The sequence below is a fragment of the Ictidomys tridecemlineatus genome, chromosome 8 (assembly GCF_052094955.1).
Source record: "Ictidomys tridecemlineatus isolate mIctTri1 chromosome 8, mIctTri1.hap1, whole genome shotgun sequence".
Lineage (NCBI taxonomy): Eukaryota > Metazoa > Chordata > Mammalia > Rodentia > Sciuridae > Ictidomys > Ictidomys tridecemlineatus.
In genome coordinates this window covers 52,777,061-52,798,314 of record NC_135484.1, presented here as the reverse complement: position 1 = coordinate 52,798,314, position 21,254 = coordinate 52,777,061, and the positions used below count along the sequence as shown (strand labels likewise).

The following is a 21,254-nucleotide window of genomic DNA, read 5'->3' as shown; positions in this document are numbered from 1 at the left end:
GCAACAACGGTTGTCATAAACTGTCTTGGAGAGCAAGTGTCACATGCCAGTAATATAATTGACAAGGGAGGCTGAGGCAGGAGGACGGAAAATTCCATGCCAGGCTCCCTAAGTTAGTGAGACGATGCCCGGCCCGCCCCCGCCCCCCCCCCCGCCCCCACATACACAAAAAAACAGAAAACTGCCTTTTCGGAGCTTAAAGTTCTATCAATGGTGTTTCACGTTTTGTTTTTTAGTTACCACATGAGTACCCATCACCCTTTCAACCTTTTTGATATCCTGTGTTCCCTATACCTGACTCCAGGTACACACGAGCGTGTACATCAAGCTGAGGGGCTAAGTCATTTTAAGTATTATTTCAATTTCTGGGAAAGAACCCAAGCAAGGTAACCAAGGCAACAAAACGCGATCTGACCCAAGATGGCCGCCAGGGGCGGGGCAGTCTCCGGAAGTATCGTCACTACGATTTCCGGTTCCGCTTGCTAGGTTGCACGAGTCCGCTTGGTGTAACCGTGCGACTTCTCCCTTTCTCGAGTGTGGGGCTGGGATAGTCATGGACGCCTTGGATCGAGTTATGTAAGTGCATTGGGATCCTGCCTGGGGAATGTTGGGAAGAGGGTGCCCTGGGAGGAGAGCGATATTGCCTGTGCTGCCATCTCTTTTGGTGACCGCTCCCGTTAACGCGGGTCTTCTCCGCTGGTACAGTCTGCCCGGAGACTGAGAGCGGGAAGCTTCCAACTGGGAGCCGCAGCGTGAGAGGAGGGACGGAGACGTTGCCGCTTTTATTCCAGTCTCTCAAAAATGTCTTGACTTCTGGAGTGTGAGTGAGATGGTAGAGGAAGGGGTTAAGAGCCCAGGCCTCAGAACCTGACAGGTCTAGGTGACTACCCGGGCGCGTGCACAAGGCTTTGAAACTTGCCATTAAACCTAGATCTCAGTTCACTCTAAAATAGTGATCATAATTCGTGCTTCGTAGCGCTGTGAGTTTGGCGAATGTACCTACAGCTTTTGCTACAGCGTTTGGAAAATGTTCATTGGCGTTTTCTTTTCCTTCCAGCTTTGCACGCTTGTTATCTTGGAGTTATCCTGGAGTGATGTTTATTTTAAATTCGTACAAAAAATATGTATTGAGCTCTTAAATATTTCTGCTCTGATTGGCAATGGTTTTCTTGGGCCTTGCCGAGGTTAATGTGTAATCTAAGTGATTGTTTCTTTTTAGTCATTAATTCAGAGATTTTGCAACCTACTATATTGTTAGGTGTTGGGACTACAAAGATGAGTATGACTAATTTTCAGTGTATTAGAGGGTTAATAACATGTAAAAGTGTTTAAAACATGTAAAAGTGTTTTTTGGTATTCGTTGCTGATTCCTGAGAAGTAAATAAACCACATAGAATATAGAGCGCATACCATTTGTTGCCATAAAGTCATTGCATATTTTTTCTCTTTGGTTTTTGTACTGAGGGTTGAACCCAAGGAAGCTTAAACAGTGAGCCACATCCCCAGCCTTTTTTGTTTTGAGACAGGGTCTCGCCAAGTTGCTCAGGGTCTTGCTAATTGCTTGAGGCTAGCCTTGAACTAGCAAGCCTCCTTAATCACTAGGATTAAAGGCATATGTCACCGTGCCTGGCTCACACTACATATTTCTTGATTTGATTTAGTAAATAATTTGTATCTTTATTAACCAGTAAGTGATTAAAAACTTTATATGTGACATTTATCTGGAGAGGAAATTCTAAACTTTTTTTTTTTTTTAAATCCAGGGGTGGGGTGTGGGGAGGGACTAAACCCAGGACCAGTGTATGGTAGACTAGATAAGCTACTCTCCACTGAGCTGCATCCCTAGCCCCTCCAATGCAACTTTGTAAGAGATCATGGACTGTGATCCAGCAATTCTGGAGATTGAGAGAGAAGGATTATAAATTTGAGGTCCAACCGCAGCTATTTAGCAAGAACCTCAGCAGCTTTTTTTTTTTTTTTTTCCCCCCAAAACAAAAAGGACTGTGGCTCAGTAGTAAACTGCTTCTGGGTTCAGTTCTCACTACCAAATATAAAAAAGGATTCATTCATCATACAGCTCCTAGAAATTTTATTCTCTTAGTCTCCTGAGAATTGTTTAGAGATGAAGAGTAATATATGAAAGAATAAGCCTTCACATAGCTTTAAACAACAACAACAAAAAGCAAACCTTTTCTAATCTTTTTTTTAAAAATTTATTTATTTATTAGTTATTGGCGGACACAACATCTTTGTTTGTATGTGGTGCTGGAGGATCGAACCCCAGCCAGGCGAGAGCGATACTGCTTGAGCCACATCCCCAGCCCCCTTTTCTAATCTTGTATTGAACTTTTTGTTTGTAAGCCCAGTCTCACTATGTTGCCCAGGTTGGTCTCTAATTCCTGGGCTTTAGCGATCCTCCTGATTTAGCCTTATTAGTTCTACATGGGAATTTAAAGTTGTGTATATTCTGTGTTTCTTTTCCTTCCTGAAGTATTCATAGGACCAGAAGAAGAAGGGTCATGGTTACTTAAGAGAGGATGAATTCTTTCAATAGATGGCTTAGAACTGTTTGAAAAGCAAGATGCTTGCCTATAATGTTCACCATTAGAGGAGGCAAAGGTGACACTTTTTTTGAAAAGAAATGTATAAAAACATGGTACTGCTAGGCTGGGATTATTGTTTAGTTGTAAAGTACCTGGCATGAACTAAGCTCTAGGTTTAGTCCTTCATACCACAAAAAACAAACAAACAAATAAAAAAACCCACAAAACAAATAAAAAAAACCCACAAAACAAAACATGTAGTTCTATTTTCATACCATAAAGTCAGAATAATAATTTATTTTCCCTTATTTGTTTCTTAGGTAATTGTCTTAGATGAGTTTTTAAATCTAGCTCATTGTGAAGTTGAGCCTTATTACTAGCTGCATGACCTTAGGAAGATTACTTATCAAGTCTTTGCTTTATCTATAAAGTGAAGATCATAAGTGTACTGTCTCTTAGGGTTGTAGTGAAAATTAAGTTTTTTTTTTTTTTGAGAGAGAGAGAGAATTTTAATATTTATTTTTTTTAGCTTTTGGCGGACACAACATTTTTGTTTGTATGTGGTGCTGAGGATCGAACCTGGGCTGCACGCATGCCAGGCGAGCTCACTACTGCTTGAGCCACATCCCCAGCCCAAAATTAAGTCTTAATATCCAAGATCACTCTTTGGTAGTTAATAGACTTTCTCAGCAGTGATGTTGGAGTGAGATAATATATACTTCCTGGTAGGTACTTGGTCTTAAATCTGGAAGAAAAGATAAGCAATACCTATATTAGTAAATAATGTCTATATTTAGTAAATATCCTATATTTAATAAATATCCACAGGTTGATCAGCAGTTGATATACAATTCTTTGTGTTAGTGTGCAGGGTACAGTTTGTCTACTTTAAATTTGGGATGGGGGAAGTAAAAATAATGTCCACTTGAGCCCTTTATTTGCTTATTTATTTATTTATTTATTTTTTAAAGATTCAATTAATTTTTATTTTTATTTTTATTTATTTTTTTATTGGTTGTTCAAAACATTACAAAGCTCTTGACATATCATATTTCATACATTAGATTCAAGTGGGTTATGAATTCCCATTTTTACCCCAAATACAGATTGCAGAATCACATCGGTTACATATCCACATTTTTACATAATGCCATATTAGTAACTGTTGTATTCTGCTATGCTTATTTATTTTTAATTGAGTTGAGATATTTCTGTGTTGTCCAGGCTGGCCTCAAATAGCAATCCTCCTGCCTATGATTATAGGTGTACATCATCACACCTGTCTGGTTCTTTATTTTTTTAATTAAAAAGAAAAAAGGAAGCTGGGCCTAGTGGCACACACCTGTAATCCCAGCAGCTCAGGAAGCTGAGGCAGGAGGATCGCAAATTCAAAGGTAGCTTTAGCAACTTAGGTCCTAAGCAACTTAGCAAGACCCTACTCAAAATAAAAAGGGCTGGGGATATTACTCAGTGGTTAAGTGCCCCTGGGTTCAATTCCCAGTGCCAAAAATAATAAAATAAAAATAAAAAGAGTGGGCTGAGGCTGTAGCTCAGTGGCAGAGTGCTTGCCTAGCAATGTGTGAGACACTGATTCAATCCTCAGCACCAATAAAAAAATAAATTAATAAACAAAGATATTGTGTGTCCTTCTACAATTAAAAAAAAATAAAGATTTAGAAAACAACAATAATAAAGGAATGCTGCAACTTGGGGATATAGCTCAGTTGGTAGAGTGCTTGCTTTTCATGCACAAGGCCCTGGGTTTAATCCCCAGCACTGCAATAAAAAAAAAAGAAGAATATTAGGAATATTAAAATGAAAGTTTTTTTTTTTAAGAAAACCAGAAGCTAACAAAACGCTTGTTTAATAGTGATAGAGTGTCTTTTTCTAATAAAATGTGAGATATTAATGTTGGAATCCTAACTGATAAATATGTGAATGTAATGTCTCCTTGATTTTTTAGAATTTTCTCCTTGTTAAAGTCTTGATTTTGCAATGTGAGGAAAATGTTTGCATTGTTATGAATTGTGCTTTTCTTAACAGAAAACCCAAAACAAAAAGGGCCAAGAGATTCCTTGAGAAGAGAGAACCAAAGCTCAGTGAAAATATTAAAAATGCCATGCTGATTAAAGGGGGAAATGCAAATGCAATAGTGACACAAGTACTTAAAGATATGGTATGTATATATACTCAATGTTTAAGTACTACTGAAGTCATTTTAGAAGCTTTCAGCATACTGGTTTGGGCTGCTGGAGAAATGGTAAGGTTACCTTAAGATTTACTAGCCTTGGGCTGGGGATGTGGCTCAAGTGGTAGCACGGCTTGCCTGGCATGCGTGCGGCCCCGGTTGGATCCTCAGCACCACATACAAACAAAGATGTTGTGCCCGCCGAAAACTAAAGACTAAATATTAAAAAAATTCTCTCTCTCTCTCACTCTCTCTTAAAAAAAAAAAAAAAAAAGATATACTAGCATTGGGCTGGGGATGTGGTTCAGAGGTAGAGCACTTGCCTAGCATGTGTGAGGCACTGGGTTCGATCCTCAACACCACATTAAACAAAAAAGTAAAATAAAGGTCTCTTGTCCACCTTCAACTAAAAACAAACAAATAAATAAACATTTAAATAAATAAAATAAAAAGATCTACTAGCCTTCGAGAAGATCTGAAATTAGAGGTTATTTTTCTTCCCACCTCGCTGACTACTGGTTTTCCTTAAAGCAGGTAGTAAATTAAACTAGTTTTAATTACAGAATTTGATACATTTTAGGAATGTATCTCAGCTCTACTTTTTTTTTTTTTTTCTTCTCCACCCCACTGCCTTAGAAATGGAACCTGGGATCTTATACATGGTAGACAAAGAGCACTCTATCACTGAGCTACATCTCCAGCCCTTTTAGGAACACATTTAATTTGCAAAGTGAAGTAACTGAATATCACTATGTATTTATTCATTTAACAATGCCATTTACTGTCCTGAGTACTGGGAATAATAGAAAAACATAGCATCTCCTTTTAGTGAGCTTAAAGTATTAAGAATTAAATGCTGTGCTGGAGGTATGCAGAGGGTAGAATGGGAGATAGTTCACATCACTTAGGGGGACCCCCCAAAAAATGGGCTTCCTAGAAATAACATGAAAGCTTCATTTTGAAGGAGCATTTGGAGCAAGAGGATAGAAAGAGAAGGGCTTTCAAGCTGAGGAAGAATCTTGGGCAAAAGTGCATGTGAAGGAGCATTTGGAGCACTGCAAATAATTGGACTGGCTAAAGGATATGTACTATGTGAAGCCAGAAGAGTCAGAAGTCACATGTTAAATTTCATTTGAATTTTATTCCAAAAGTCCTGTGGAGTCATTGGCAGATTTTAAGTGAAAGAGTTGATCAGTTCATTTTCTTGACTTGATTAGAAAGGCCAGAGAGCAAATGTGGGCAACCACATCGTTGCTGTTAGCCTGGTAAAGAGAACCTGGAGTCTGGTGATGGTAAAATGAAAATGAGGATTGATCAGAGAATAGATGTTGAGGGCAGAATAGTTTGGGCATTAGTGAGAAGTACAACTTCCGAGCTTTTTGGCCTGTGGGCCTGCTGGGCAGTAATGGCGATTAGAGACTGTAAAAGGTGGGGCAGGTTCACTATTTAAGTTAGGTCTGAGTTTGGGACCTAATTTACATAGTGAAGATATAAAACTTTTTCCTACTTCTATACCTGGTGCCTAATCCAGAGTCTAGGCATATTGGGTGCTCAGTGAGTATTTAATCAATGAATGGGGCATAATGTGTGGAGATACTTGTAGATAGTTGAGTATCGAATCTTGAGTATAGCTGATAGATTCTTTGAGTTAAATCAAGTAAAATAGTTGAACATGTTTTTGAAATTGACTAAATTCTTTATGCTTATTAAATATAGTCAATTCAGATATCTAAATACCTAATTTGTACTCATCCTTTTTTGAAATGGTTCTAAATTTCATTGTTTTTTTAAGACACTATTCTGTCAACCGAATGATCCCTACATATTTAAACAAGCTCTAATAGCTATAATCTGCATCACACATTATTACAGTAGTTAACATTCATAACAATGACTGTGTTGTCAAAAAAAGGTAGTAATGTTCATTACTCTGAGACAGGAAAACATTGGATAAGAAGAATCTTCCAGAGTTTTGGTATTTCAGAAGGTATATTTTACTGGTGAGTTTTTTCATGCCAGGCAAGTGCCCTACCACTGAGCTATATCCCAACCCACAAGAGTTTCTCTATTTACTAGCTCTTATAGTTGATGAATGATCATTTCCTTTTATTTTTCATTGTTTTCTCTCACTGACTCCTTTTTCTGATACAAGGCAATGCTTTACATATTTGCTATTCTTTTTGGTAGAGCAGTACTGGTGGTCATACAGATAATAAGTGATTATTAATGAATCAGTGGAAAGAAGTGGGAAAACAAAGAAGAGGGTTGGGTAACAGCAATTTTTTGTTTTGTTTTATTTTGGTTTTTGGTACTGGGGATTGAACCCAGGGGTGCTTAACCACTGAGCAACATCCCCAGGCCTTTTTTATTTTTTATTTTAAAACAGGGTTTCACTGAGTTGCTTCGGCTGGCTTCGAACTTGTAATCCTTATGTCTCAGTCTCCTGAGTTGTTGGGATTACAGGTGTGTATCACAGCACTTGGCAGCAGCAATTTTTTTAAGGGCTGTTTAAACCCAGTGTAGGGCCAATGATGTAGCCTACTGGTAGAGCACTTGCCTAGTGTGCATAAGTGCCAAAGTTTAATTCTGAGCACTGCAAAATAAATGAAATAAACTCTGGCTAGTATTCTAATTGTCATCATTTTGATGACTTTTGCTGAGTTCTTGTATCTCCAAAGTCATTTCGATTGTAAGTGCTTTCAGATAGGATTTAGTTTTCTGTTATCTTTTGCTCTTCTTTCTAATCTAGGTTATTTGCTTAGAGAGAATGGGCTAGGAAGAGTTTAAAGAAATGAAGGGAATTATTTTAACTTGGATAGACTATTGAAAGGGCATGGATACTTTGAAATAGGAAAATCTAGTCTAAGAATATTAAGCTTATGTTACAAATTATTGTATGTGATCAAAAGGGAGCCAAACAAAAGACATCAGAATAGGATTCAGTGACTAGAGCAGTCTCGTAGAATGTATGTAATGCTTTATTGTGATTTCTGCTTTTCAGAATGTTTTGTTTTAAAAGCTAATAATTATGTTTTACAGTATGCACTGAAAAAACCATATGGCGTTCTATATAAAAAGTAAGTCATGATTTTAAAAAATTTTATTTTAAATTATTTTGTTTTATTATAAAAGTAACAACCACTTTATAAAAGATTTAGAAGGGAAATTGTGTGTGTGTGTGTGTGTGTGTGTGTGTGTGTGTGTGTGTGTAAAAAGACCATGTTGTTCCAGCTGAGCATGGTGGCCCACACCTGTAATCCCAGTGATTTGTGAAGCTGAGGCAGGAGGATACAAGTTTGAGGCCAGCCCCAGCAATTTAGCAAGGCTCTAAGTGATTAAATGACTTAGCAGCAAGATCCTGTCTCAAAATAAAAAGGATTGGGGATGCTGCTCAGTGGTAAAGTACCTCAGGATTGAGAGGTATTAGTAGGTTAAAGTGGTGTCTGCTGGGTTTCTCCACTATAACTCCCTTTGTAGTTAGTAAATATTTGGAAGACATACTTTAAGACTAAGTAAAGACTGTGCAAATAGGGTTATCTGTCATTGTTTGTTGGGGACTCCTTTTGGATATTGAAGTCTGTGGATATTCAGATCCCTTATGTATATTTTATGGTGTGGATTTTGCTTGGAACCTACATACATCCTCCCATAAACTTTAAATGATCTCTAAGTTATTTATGATACCTAAAACAATGTAAATACCACGTACATGGTTGTTATGATATACTGTTTAGGGAATAATTTTCTTTCTTTTTTTCATTACTGGGGCCCTGAGCTGCCTCCCCAGGCCTTTTTTTTTTTTCCCCATGTTTTTTATTTTGAGACAGGATTTTGCTAAGTTGCTGAGGGCCTTTCTTAAATTGCTGCGCCTGGCCTTGGACTTTCAGTCCTCCTGTCTCAGCCTCTTGAGTTACTGGGATTACAAGTATGGGACACTGCCTTCCCCTCTTAGAATAATGTTAGCCTTAAAAGTTCTATGACTAACTCACAGGTCTCAGCTGAAATTGTCATGTTATACTCTTTATGGTAACACAATATCAAATTTCATCTTTGTTATAATAATTATTACTTTTTGAATGTATTTATTTTTCTACTAGAATAGCTCCATGAAAGAAAGTACTTTATTTGATGTAGTATTATAGCATCCCTAAATCCTGGAACACTGCCTGTCATATAATAGACACTAAATAAATATTTGAATGGATATCTGTTTTTTATTATTTATTTATTTTTGGTATTAGAGTTTGAACCCAAGGGCACTTAACCACTGAGCCACCTCCTCAGCCCTTTTTATTTTTTATTTTGAGATAGGGTCTCACTAAGTTATTTAAGGCCTTGCAAAGTTTCTGAGGCTGGCTTTGAATTTGTGGTCCTCCTGCCTCAGCCTCCTGATTGCTGGTGTGCCACCATGCCCAGATTTCTGTTTTCTGAATCATCTTAATAAAAATTATCTTTTATATATTAATTGAATTTACTTATCAAGATTATTAAATTTGGGGTTACTTTTTTAATATTCTTAGGAAAAATATTACAAGACCATTTGAGGATCAGACATCACTGGTAAGTACAAGAATCTTTCTGATTTAAGAGAACATGTGATTATTCAAGACTGATATTATAACCCTAATTTGATATTATAACCCTAATTAAAAATTAAGTCATCCTGGGCTGGGGATATAGCTCAGTTGGTAGAGTGCCTGCTTTGCATGCACAAGGTCCTGGGTTCCATCCCCAGCACCACTAAAAAAAAGGAAGATAATTTTGATATGGGAGGGGTAAGACCTTTATTGTTTTAAAAATATAACTGTAGCTGAGCACAGTGGTACATACCTGTAATCTCAGCTACTGAAGAGGCTACAGCAGGAGTATTGCAAGTTTGAAACCAGCTTCAATCCCAATAATAGGAATGCTGATTGTGTGTGTGTGTATGTATCATGTACACGTGTGTGTCTATAATTTCCATCTCTACAGATCTTACTATTATTATTTTATGGGTGGGTCTCTGTATGTTGCTCAGACTCGCTTTCAACTCTTGACTTCAAGCTATTTTGCTTCAGTCTCCTAAGATGTTTTATTTCGCTTTTGCTAGTAAATGTATTATTCATTGCTTACAAGTATATTGATAGAAATTTTTATAGGTTGAATTACATTTTAAGCACGTAATTGTCAAATGAAAGCTTGTTTCAGATCCTCCCTCTCTCTCTCTCGTTCTCTCTCTTTTTTTGTACCGGAGACACTTAACCACTGAGCCATATCTCAGCCCTGCACCTCCCTTCCCACTCCCACCTCCAACCCCTGTTTGGTTTTTTTTGAGATCTATAGGATCTTGCTAAGTTGCTCAGGGCCTCACTGAGTGCTGAAGCTGGGTTTTGAACTCAGGACCTCCTGTCTCAGCTTCCTGAGCTAGAATTGGATTACAGGTGTGTGCTATTGCACCTGGCTAGATCTTTTCTTTTCCCCTCTGTGTGGTTAAGAGACTTTCTCTAGCAGTATGTTTTGATTTGTTGCCTTTTTATTTTTTAGGTATTATAGGCTTTGCTTTGTGGTTACCAAATTATAGTTTTGTTTTTTGTTTTTGTAGTACTGGAATTGTTTTACCACTGAACTATATTCCCAGGCTTTATTTATTTATTTTATTTCCTTTTTTTTTTTTGTGGTTGTAGATGGACAGTATACCTTTATTGTATTTGTGTATTTTTTTTTATGCAGTGCTCAGGATTGAACCCAGTGCCTCCCATGTGGAAGGCAAGCAGTCTGCCACTGAGCTACAGCCCCAGCCCCTAGTGCTTTAATTTTTTTATCCTGAGACAAGGTCTTGCTCAGTTGTTGAGGCTGGCTCTGAATTTGCAGTTGTCCTGCCTCAGTTTCCCAAGTGGCTGGGATTACACGTGTGTGCCACCATGCCTGGCCATAAAATTGTTTTAATTTTGTATATTTTTGGGCTAGGGGTTGAAGCCAGGGGTGCTTAACTACTGAGCCACGTGCCCAATCCTTTTATTTTCTTTTGAGACAGGGTCTCCATAAGTTGCTTAGGGTCTCACTGAGTTGCTGAGGCTGGCTTCAAACTTGTGATCCTCCTAGCTTAGCCTGCCAAGCCACTGGGATTTCAGGTGGGTGCCACCATGCCTGGCTATAAGAATGTTTTTGAAAACATTTTAAGAAAACCATTTCCATTGGTTTAAAAAATATTTTTTAAATACCTTCTTGTATCAGACATTGTGCATAGTTTACTCACATATGACATGTCGTAAAGCCCTTGCATGTTTTTACAAGAGGTTTCATTATCTTTGATGATAAAATTCTCAAAAAGGTTAATTTGTGCCTGGTATTGTGGTGCACACTTGTAATCCCAGCAGTTTAAGAGACCAAGGAAGGAGGATTGCCAGTTCAGGACCAGCCTTGGCAACTTAGCGAGATCTTGTCTCAAAACTAAAATAGATATATAGTTCAGAGGTAAGATTCTCAAGGTTCTTATTTTTTATTTGCTTTCATAGGAATTCTTTTCAAAGAAGTCAGATTGTTCTTTATTTATGTTTGGCTCCCATAACAAGAAGCGGCCAAATAATCTAGTAATAGGTAAGTATGATTTACTTTTTTTTTTTTAATTAGTTTTTTTTTTTTTTTTTTGTGGAACCAGGGATTGAATCCAGGGGTGCTTTACCACTGAACTACACCTCAAAAACCTTGTTATTTTTTATTTTGAGACAAGAGTTTACTAAGATGTTCAGGCTAACCAGGAATTAACTCCTGAATGGCTAGGATTGCAGGCATGCACCATCAAACCCTGGTTTATTTTTAATTTTTTTTTTTTTTTAGGGAAGTGGTACTGGGGATTAAACCCAGGGGCACTCGACCACTGAGCCACATTCCTAACCCTGTTTTGTTTTTTATTTAGAGTCAGGGAATCACTGAGTTGTTTAGCACCTTGCTGTTTCTGAGGCTGGCTTGGAACTCATGATTCTCCTGTCTTAGCCTCCTGAGCTGCTGGAATTACAGGCATGCACCTGTAATTCTGCGCTCAGCCTCTTAATGTTTTTATTTATAGAGTCAGCTCTGTGATTCATATAAGCTGTGTTCGGAATTTAGGAGTAACCATTATGCTCTGAAGTAATTTTTTGTTTTGTTTTTTACCTTAAGACATTAAATACAGTTATTTAATGTCATCGCTCAGTGGTAGAGCACTTGCTTAACATGTGTGAGGCCCTGGGTTCTATCCCCAGCGCAGTAGAAGAAAAGAAGTAAACAGTCTTTAGGTAAAGAACAGGTCATATATATTTTTGTGTACACACAAAATATATATAATTTTTTTTTTTTTTTTTTTTTGTGGTGCTAGAATTGAGTCAAGGTGTTGTATATGCAAGTGCTCTGCCACTATGTTGTAATCCTCAGCCTAGGCATATAAATATTATGCTGCCAATACATGGAAGTTATATAAATGAGGAAGAATATGAAAGAGTTTCTTATTTATTAATTCTTCTCAGAATGCCATTGCTTCTGCCTCCATGGGAAATAAGTTTTGGGTTTAAATAGGAAATATGGCTTCTTAGGTTTCTCAGCATCTCCACTTACTCAGTTATAGATGCAACACAATTACCTTCTACTTGCAATGGACATCTCTGAGCTGTCACACAATATAGATCCATTGGAATTGGGGACCCCACTGATGGTGGGGATTACCCTATTTCAAGTTGAAGATATTTTTATAATATGAAACATATATTTGTATATTTTCCATCTCAGAATTTAATCATAATTGGATTTAGGTTGCTGTTTGGAAAAAGAATGCTTAAAATGTATTTTCTTCTAGGTCGCATGTATGACTACCATGTGCTGGATATGATTGAATTAGGTATTGAGAAGTTTGTGTCGCTCAAAGATATTAAGGTAAGATACTTATTATAAAAATAAAAAGCATTTTGTAATGTTGCTCTTGACCAGTAGTGACTATAGGTGAAGAGTACTAATTTAGAATTTTTGTAGAGAATTTCATGTTTTTATTCTGGCATGCACAACAAATACTACTTTATTTTACCTTTACTTTAAAAGTAAGAAATATAATTTAGAGCATATAACACATGTGGGTCTTGTGGCAGGTAGACTTCATATTGTGGTTACTAATTCTTGTCTAGGCCCGTGGTTTAAATGCTGTCCTCTCCCTCTGAATGATTATGACACCTATTTTATAGAACCTCAGAAATAGAGGCCTATTCTAAATCCAGGAAGCTCTGGCTGATTATGTAGTATTTTGGCCATCAAATTTCTAGCTTAATTCCCCTTTAGAACTTGGCATCTTTGTATCTCCTTTGTTTGAATGGGATTATGAAATAGAAAGCAATTAGGAAGAATGTTCCATCTCAGCTCCTGGATACAAATTGGGCTCTTACTTTCTCGGAACTCTGCTTCTGATTTTATCCCATCAAATGTATTATTTTCCTTAAAACTCATAGCTGTCCTGTGCATGGCCAAAATAATTTTCCCTATTATATATAGATTTTACAATTGAGACCCAGAGGGGTTTCATTGGTCATCTGGAGTCATACATATAATAAGTGGAACCAAGATTAGTTCTCAAGAAGTTTTCTTTCCTTTGGTAGTGGGATTTAACCCAGAGGCTCTTTACCACTGATTATATCCCAGGCCCCACCCCCTTTTATTGGTCCATTATAGTTGTATATATTGATGGCATTTGTTGTTAAATATTCATATGTGCACACAATATGATTAGACCAGTGTCATTCCCCAACACTTCCCCTCTCCCTCCCCACCTTCCACCCCTTGGTCCTTTTCCTGTACTGATCTCTCTCTCTCTTTTTTTTTTTTTTTGGTGGGTGGTAGCACCTGGGATGAACTCAAGGACACTTAACCACTTAGCTGCATCCCAAATATTTGGTATTTTATTTAGAGTCAGAGTCTCACTGAGTTGCTTAGCACCTCACTTTTGCTGAGGCTGGTTTAGAACTCTCCATGCTCCCACCTCAGCCTCCTGAGCCACGGAGGATTATAGGCGTGTGCCACTCTGCCCAGCTTGACTTTAATTTTTAGAAGAACCACCCCCAACTTTGTTTTTCTTTTTCCTCTCTAGCTTCTGCATATGAGAAAAAACATATGATCCTTAATCTTCTTTTATTTGATTTATTTCACTTAATGTGATGGTTTCTAGTTCTTTCCATTTTCTTTCCAGCCCTTTTTTTGAGAGCACGCCTGGTTCTCAAGATCTTTGAGAGAAAGGGTATTGTCATTTGTAGTGGAAAGTTATGTAACTATTCTTAGTTAATAGTTTTTTGAGATTTATGCTATAGTTGAAAGAATTATAGTGTGTGTGTATAAATATATATATATATATATCTCGATACCTTCTGTCAGCCCTTCTTTAAAGAGGGAATGCACCATTTAGTTTAAAAGAATTCCTAAATTAAATATCCCCTGATCCTGCAGATTGGAAAGAAGGTCTTATGACATCACCATTTGGTCAGTCATTCTAGCTTCTTCAGTTATAAGACAGAACAGTGGCCTGAAATTGGATTTAGAGGCAGAACACAAGATTTTGAGGCCTTTCTTTCGATTACAATGACATTTGTCATGTGACAAATTAATAACTTTTTTTAAGAGAGAATTTTTTTTTTTATTGAGAGAGAGAGAATTTTTAATATTTATTTTTTTTTAGTTATTGGCGGACACAACAGCTTTGTATGTGGTGCTGAGGATCGAACCCTGGCCGCACGCATGCCAGGCGAGCGCGCTACCGCCTGAGCCACATCCCCAGCCCGAGAGAGAGAATTTTAGTATTTATTTTTTAGTTTTCGGCGGACACAACATCTTTGTTTGTGTGTGGTGCTGAGGATCGAACCCGGGCCGCATGCATGCCAGGCGAGCACACTACCATTTGAGCCACATCCCCAGCCCAAATTAATGACTTCTTGACCCTCAATTGCAACCATGTATGAGATAAGTATAGGAACATCAAATGAGATAATGTCTGTGAAAAATGTTCATCAGTGAACATAATATATTGGGAGGTGTTTTATAAAGTATATAAACTAATGACTTGATTATTGTGGAAGCCATCATATTATTAGTATCTTTGGGGCTATGCACAAATCCCTGGAGACAAGCAGCATATCCCCATTTTTACTTTTACAATTACTGCTTACTTGGTTACTAGATTGGTGGGTGTGAGCATTGACTGATGGATGAGTGGTTATCAATCCCTCTATTCTTTCTGTTTCCAAAGCAATGAAATCCTCCATTCACTGTGTTGCTTCTAAACTGGAACACAAGTCTGATGTGGTGCATATCTGTAATCCCAGCTACTGGGAAGAGGCAGAGGCTGGAGGATTGAAAATTTGAGGCCAGCCTGGGCAAGTTAGTGAGACCCTTTCTTTGAATGCAGTGATGTAACGTGATTCTAGTATGCATGAGGCCTTGAGTTGAAACCCAGTACCACACACACATATACAAAAAACAAAACAAAAAAAAACTTTTCATTTGTGGAATAAGTGAGTTTGTGTGTGTGTGTTCATACAATAACTACAGATTTCATTAATTGATAAGAAATGTGCTTACACCAACAATTCTGGCATACACTGAGATTTATTATATAGTTCTCTTTTCACCCTAATCTTGGGTTACAAGCATGTATTTTTAGTTTGTTTTAAAGTTGTATATTTTTTTTATACGTTTCCTTCAATTAATTTCCTTTTTTACATCTCATTTTTAAGACATTTCACTGGTATTTCTTTTTTAATGCCTATTGTGTTTACCAAGCCTCTTCTCTCTATTAATGAATTTTTATACAGGCACAATAAGAATAAATTAACAGGTGATTAGACTTTACCAGGAATTCAGCAAGTATTCTAGGATCCTGTTTTCTAAGATGACCAAGTAAGCCTTAATAAACAGATTAAATTTTGAGGCAAGTTGATTTTATTTTAGATAAGGTAGCCATATTGCAACTGCCTGAGAAATTTTATTTGAGAAATTTTTGGAATGTTGTGTAATACATATTATTTCCCTGTTTTTTCTCTATTTAAAAAACTCAATCTGGGCCTAGTGGTATACACCTATAATCTCACTATAATCCCAGCTACTCAAGAGGCTACAGCAGGAGGATCTCAAGTTTAAAGTCAGGCTTAGGAGACCCTTTCTCAAAAAATAAAAAGGTCAGGGAAGTTAGCTCAGTGGTTAAGTGCCCCTCGATTCAATCAATTCCCAGTATCCCCCACCCCCTGCCAAAAAAAAAATAAATAAACAGAACTGAAAAGGATGGCTCAGGGGCTCCATATAATTATAGTATTTTTAGTATACTTTATTTATAATATTTTTAGGATTTTGAATTTTTAGTTCCTTTCAGAATTCAATTTGTTTTTAATGGAATAGAGTTCTTTACATGCTAAATATTATTTCATATAACATTTCTTTTCTTTTTATGATGTGTATACTGGGTCATGACTTAAAATGTAATTTTAGCCAGGTGGGGTGGTGCATGCCTGTAATCCCAGTGGCTCGGGAGTCTGAGGCAGGAGTTCAAATCCAGCCTTAGCAAAAACGAGATACTAAGCAACGCAGTGAGACCCTATCTAAATAATATTCAAAATGGGGCTGGGGATGTGGCTCAGTGGCCAAGTGCCCCTGAGTTCAATCCCTGGTACCAAAAAAATAAAAAAGTATTTTTTAATACTATGCATTGTGTTGAAGCCAGAACTATGGGGCTCCACCTTGTCATACCTACTATATACCTAAATATTCCCCATAGTCCTGGAGTCAGGTACAAACGGAGCACATAAGAGTTATTGGGGCTGGAAGGTCCATTCAAGCTTTCAGTTAGGCAGACCTTCAGCATATCTTCATCCTCTAAATACATATAGTTGATTTACAGGGTTTGGAAGCAGAGAATGTCAACAAGAGTGGTCATAGTGAGCAGGGAAACAACAAGTGACCTCTAGTCCTAGGGCAAAAGATGTTTGTTTTTTGTCATGTTTGTTTTTCTGCTGTATTTGGATAATCTCTGATTACTGTCAGAGTGGAGGTATTAGAATTAATGGGAAACTCAGACCAACAACCTTCAACAATTAATACTTAAAGATTTTTTTTTTCTTGGTAGCTTCTAAATCCTCTTGTTATCACTCATTCTTTTTAATGTAGAAAATCCGGAGTTAAGACAAATCCTTTTTCTTTTTAATATATTTTTTTTAGATGTCAATGGATCTTTATTTATTTATTTATATGTGGTGCTGAGAATCGAACCCAGTGCCCTCACATATGTGAGGCAAGTACTGTACCACTGAGTTGCAACACTAGCCCTGACAAAATACTTTTTTATAGCAAGTGCATCAAGCATATGAAGTGAGAATTGGCCCATATTTTCTATAGCTTGTGTAGAATAATATTGTTTCCCATGTGAATGTTTGGTTAGTGGTTTAAATTTTAAATATAGTGATTTTTTTTAACCTTATATGTATTAAGCCCAGAACATCACTTATGTTATGCAAGAGTTCTTAACCACTGAGCCATATCCCCAGCCCTTTTATTTTATATTTTGAGACCAGATCTCACTTAGTTGCCCAGGCTGGCCTTGAACTTAAAATCCTTTTGCCTTAGCCTCCCCAGTAACTGGGATTATAGGTATGCATCACCATACCTTGCTCCTAAAAACACTTTTAATATGATGCAATAGGAAAAGCACAGTGGTACAAATAATTCAAAGAAATTGCAATTAAATTTATTTTGATTCTGAAATGCTGGTTATAAGAGGCCAATTTTTAGTTTTTTTGGTTGGTTGGGTTTTGTCTTTCTCAAGTGTAGCTTTTAATTTTATTCTGTATATAAACTAATGTTAAAAAAGTAGTTTACATCATTCTTTGATCTGTTATTATATGATAATGAATAAGTAGAATAAAGAATTTTATTTTTTATTTTTTATTATTACTATTTTGAGATGTGGTCTTGCTGTGTTACTTAGGCTGGTCTTGGAAATCCTGGGCTCAAGGGATCCTCCCTGCATTGGTCAGCCTCCTGAGTAGCTGGGACTAAAGGCATGCCACTGTACCTGGATCAATTATTTTTCAGTCTAAAAATCTGTAAGCTTAAAAATCCCACCTGTGTGTGTGTGTGTGTGTGTGTGTTTTTAGTACAAAATAAGTATTTTCAGACATAGTTTTAGAAATGTTAATATAATCTGAAAACAAATTACTGTATTGACTGCCTTAAAATCATCATATAAACAGTGTAGACTTTGACAGTTATATAATTATTATTTTGTTTTTTTTTTCCATTTCACAGAATAGTAAATGTCCTGAGGGAACAAAACCCATGTTAATATTTGCTGGTGATGCTTTTGATGCAACTGAAGACTATAGAAGACTAAAAAGTCTTCTCATTGGTAAATATTTTAATACATTTTATTTGTAGGGTAACGGAGGTAGGCAATTTAAGACTGTCCTTGATGGCACTTTGCTCTGGGTGTACAATTTTTTCCTTTCTTTGTTTCTTTTTCTTATTTTTATTTTTCTTCCACCAATAGCAGGAAAGTACTTAATTATCTCAAATACAGTTAAAGGGAATATTACATTTTATGGATTATTATTATTTTTTGATATTGTAATTAAAATATCATCCTATTTATATAAAGTGTTTTATACTTTACAAAATGCTCACACCTATCTCCTGTTATTACTAATGTCATTAGTTTAAACTTAAATTGTTAAGCTCAGATTTCACTTTGCATTCGTTTAAGACCTATTAGTTTGATACATAACCCCAGTATAACTTACCTTATTGATCTTCAATTTTCTTCTTTCTTTTTCTTTGAAAAAGTGGTTTGTTGAAATGTATTATGAACACACCTCTTATGTTTTCTGATTTCATTTTTATTTATTCAATTTCTAAAATTCTTTGAAGTTTCTAATCAGGGTTTGTTTCCAGGAAACCCTCAGTGCCAAACCATTATTATGTACTTTACATTGATTGCTTGATTTTTCACAAGAAACTTACAGGCTCATTTTATAGACAGCTTAGTCCACCACCACCCTGTTGCCCACAGTGGCCAATTAACCATTCTTTAATTCACATTTCTCCTTTTGTGATAAGTTGGCTTTACTGTTTTTCAAGGTCTTTTGTTTTTGAGTCCTAGGCATAAAACCAAGGATCTCATTCATAGTAGGCAGTTGATCTACTACTGAGCTATATTCTCAGTCCTTTTCATTTTAAGCCAAGGTCTTGTTAAATTGCCCAAGCTAACTTTGAATTTAGGACCATCCTGCCTCAACCTCTGGAGTAGCTGGGTTTCTAAGCGTGCACCACCATGCGCAGATACTTGTTTTTTTTTTTTGGGGGGGGGGATTGAACCTAGTGTCTTTCACATGTTAGACAAGCACTCTACCAACTGAGCTATATTCTTAGCCCTCTGTGATTTTTAAAATGTTACTAATCACAGTTGCCAATTTTTTTTTAATTGTTGTTTGTTTGATTATAACACTGGAAAATAATTTGTCCAAGAGAATTGCACTAATTTAAAGGGTCTGGTTAACTTTTTGGTGAACTCTGAAGCACTCTTTTATGTTCCCTCTTCACCTCTGCTTTGACAGCCTCAAGGTTCCTTATTGATGTGCAGCAATATTTTCTCAATTTTCAGTAATTTATACTGTATTTCATTTGAGGTTTTTTTGCATCCCTTTTATAAATTTGGGCTTGTTATCCTAAATTACCTTTTAAAAACTTTTTATATACTTTGCTCTAGATTATTGCTGGAAAGTTGGTGGCTTATGTATTAAATCATATTCTTAGACTTTACAAATCTGAGCCCACCAAAATATCAAAAAAGATTGAGGTAGATTCGTTGAGACACATTACTTTTATTTTTTATTGTTGGTACTATTAACAGTATTATTGTCAAGATTATAATTTTCAGAGCTTCTTATTTCTCTTAATAAGTCTGGGGATATGTTGTTTTTGGTTTTGGGGATGGGGTGGGGATTGAACCCAGAGCCTCCTGAATTCTAGGCAAGTACTTTACCACAGAGCTATACACCTGGCTGAGCATTAGTATTATCTGTTTTAATCTTTACAAAATTTCTGGAATTTGGTGACATTCATTTCAGAAATGGGAAACAGAAGTTCATGGAGATTAAATAAGGGGTGTTAAATAGGTGAAGCAGAATTGAAACTCAATACCTGAGCTTTTCTGCCTCTGTTGTCTATTTTCTCTTGGCAGAATCTTTTTTATAGGTTCTTACCTATATTGTCCATGAATTAAATTCATACATGAGTGACAGTGATTAATATTTTTACTTTTAATATTAAAGCCCAAAATATCAAGAGTTTTTGTTTATTTGGTACTAAGGATTAAGCTACTACTACTATTTACTACTGAGTTACATATCCAGTCCTTTTTAATTTTTATTTTGAGACAGGGTCTGTCTTTAAGGTCTTGTAAAATTGTTGAGGCTAGCCCCAAATTTGTGATCCTCCTGCCTCAGCCTCCTGAGTTGCTGGGATTACAAGCATGTGCCCTGTGCCCAGCAAGATTATTTTTTTAGCCAACATTTCAGCCAGATTTCCAGGCAATATTTCTATTATTTATACTCCATTGACTCAGATTTCCCACCTTTTCCCACTATGTCCCCATATGATTATGTTAGGTGAGGTAGGTACTTATGATTTGTTACAGCAGAGAGAGGCTTTTGCTTGCCTTTATTTTAATGGCTTTTTTAAGCCCTAAACTTCTCATTATTTTGTGTTTCCACTAGATGGCATTAATGACCACATAATGTAATAATGAGCGAAGCAAGTGAAAAATCTAATGGAATCTGGGGACAGTTAGAAGAGGAATGGAATAAAATTGTAGGACACAAAGGGAAGTGGGGTTTTCAGTGTAGATATGAAGTAAAATAACTGTCCTTTAGTTATGTTATGTGTTCAAATGAAATATAATGATGTGTCATTTAACAGCGTGCATGTGGGGCTGGGGATGTGGCTCAAGCAGTAGCGCGCTGGCCTGGCATGCGTGCGGCCCTGGTTCAGTCCTCAGCACCACATACAAAAAGATGTTGTGTCCGCCGAAAACTAAAAAATAAATATTAAAAAAACTGTCTCTCTCTCTCTCTCTAAAAAAAAATTTAAAAATAAACAAAAAAGATGTAGTGTCCGCTGAAAACTAAAAAATAAATATTAAAAATTCTTAAAAAAAACAATGTGCATGTGACCTTAAAAATGTGTTAGGTGATTTCATCAATGTATAAGCATAAAAGTGTATCTACCCAAACTAAAATGGCTATGTCATCACTAGGTGATATATTCTTTTTTTTTTTTTTTCCTAAGGTTGAGGGGGCATACCAGAGATTAAACTCCGGGGTGTTTAACCACTGAGCCATATCCCAAGCCTGTTTTATTTTTTATTTTGAGACGGGGTCTCACTATATGTGAAACCTTGCTAAGTTGCCTAGGCTGGCCTGGAACCTGCACTCCTACTATCTTAGCCTTCTGAGTCACTAGGATTACAGGTCTATGTCTTCCTGGCTGGCTTAAGT

General features: G+C 36.6%; 1 protein-coding gene across 2 annotated transcripts in view; it reads left to right on the top strand.

The window, feature by feature from the left end:
• Positions 1-444: 444 nt before the first annotated feature.
• Positions 445-21,254, top strand: part of Rpf2 (ribosome production factor 2 homolog) — a 30,767-nt gene continuing 9,957 nt past the window's right edge. The window contains exons 1-7 of one of the 2 annotated variants that reach the window (XM_078019485.1): positions 445-576; positions 4,587-4,719; positions 7,771-7,808; positions 9,252-9,291; positions 11,226-11,307; positions 12,539-12,615; positions 18,010-18,109. In XM_078019485.1, coding sequence (XP_077875611.1) covers positions 554-576; positions 4,587-4,719; positions 7,771-7,808; positions 9,252-9,291; positions 11,226-11,307; positions 12,539-12,615; positions 18,010-18,109 — 493 coding nt within the window. In that variant the 5' untranslated portion in view covers positions 445-553. Of the gene's footprint in view, positions 577-636; positions 821-4,586; positions 4,720-7,770; positions 7,809-9,251; positions 9,292-11,225; positions 11,308-12,538; positions 12,616-18,009; positions 18,110-21,254 lie in introns of those variants that run through there. The other variant, XM_078019486.1, reaches the window with a different exon arrangement.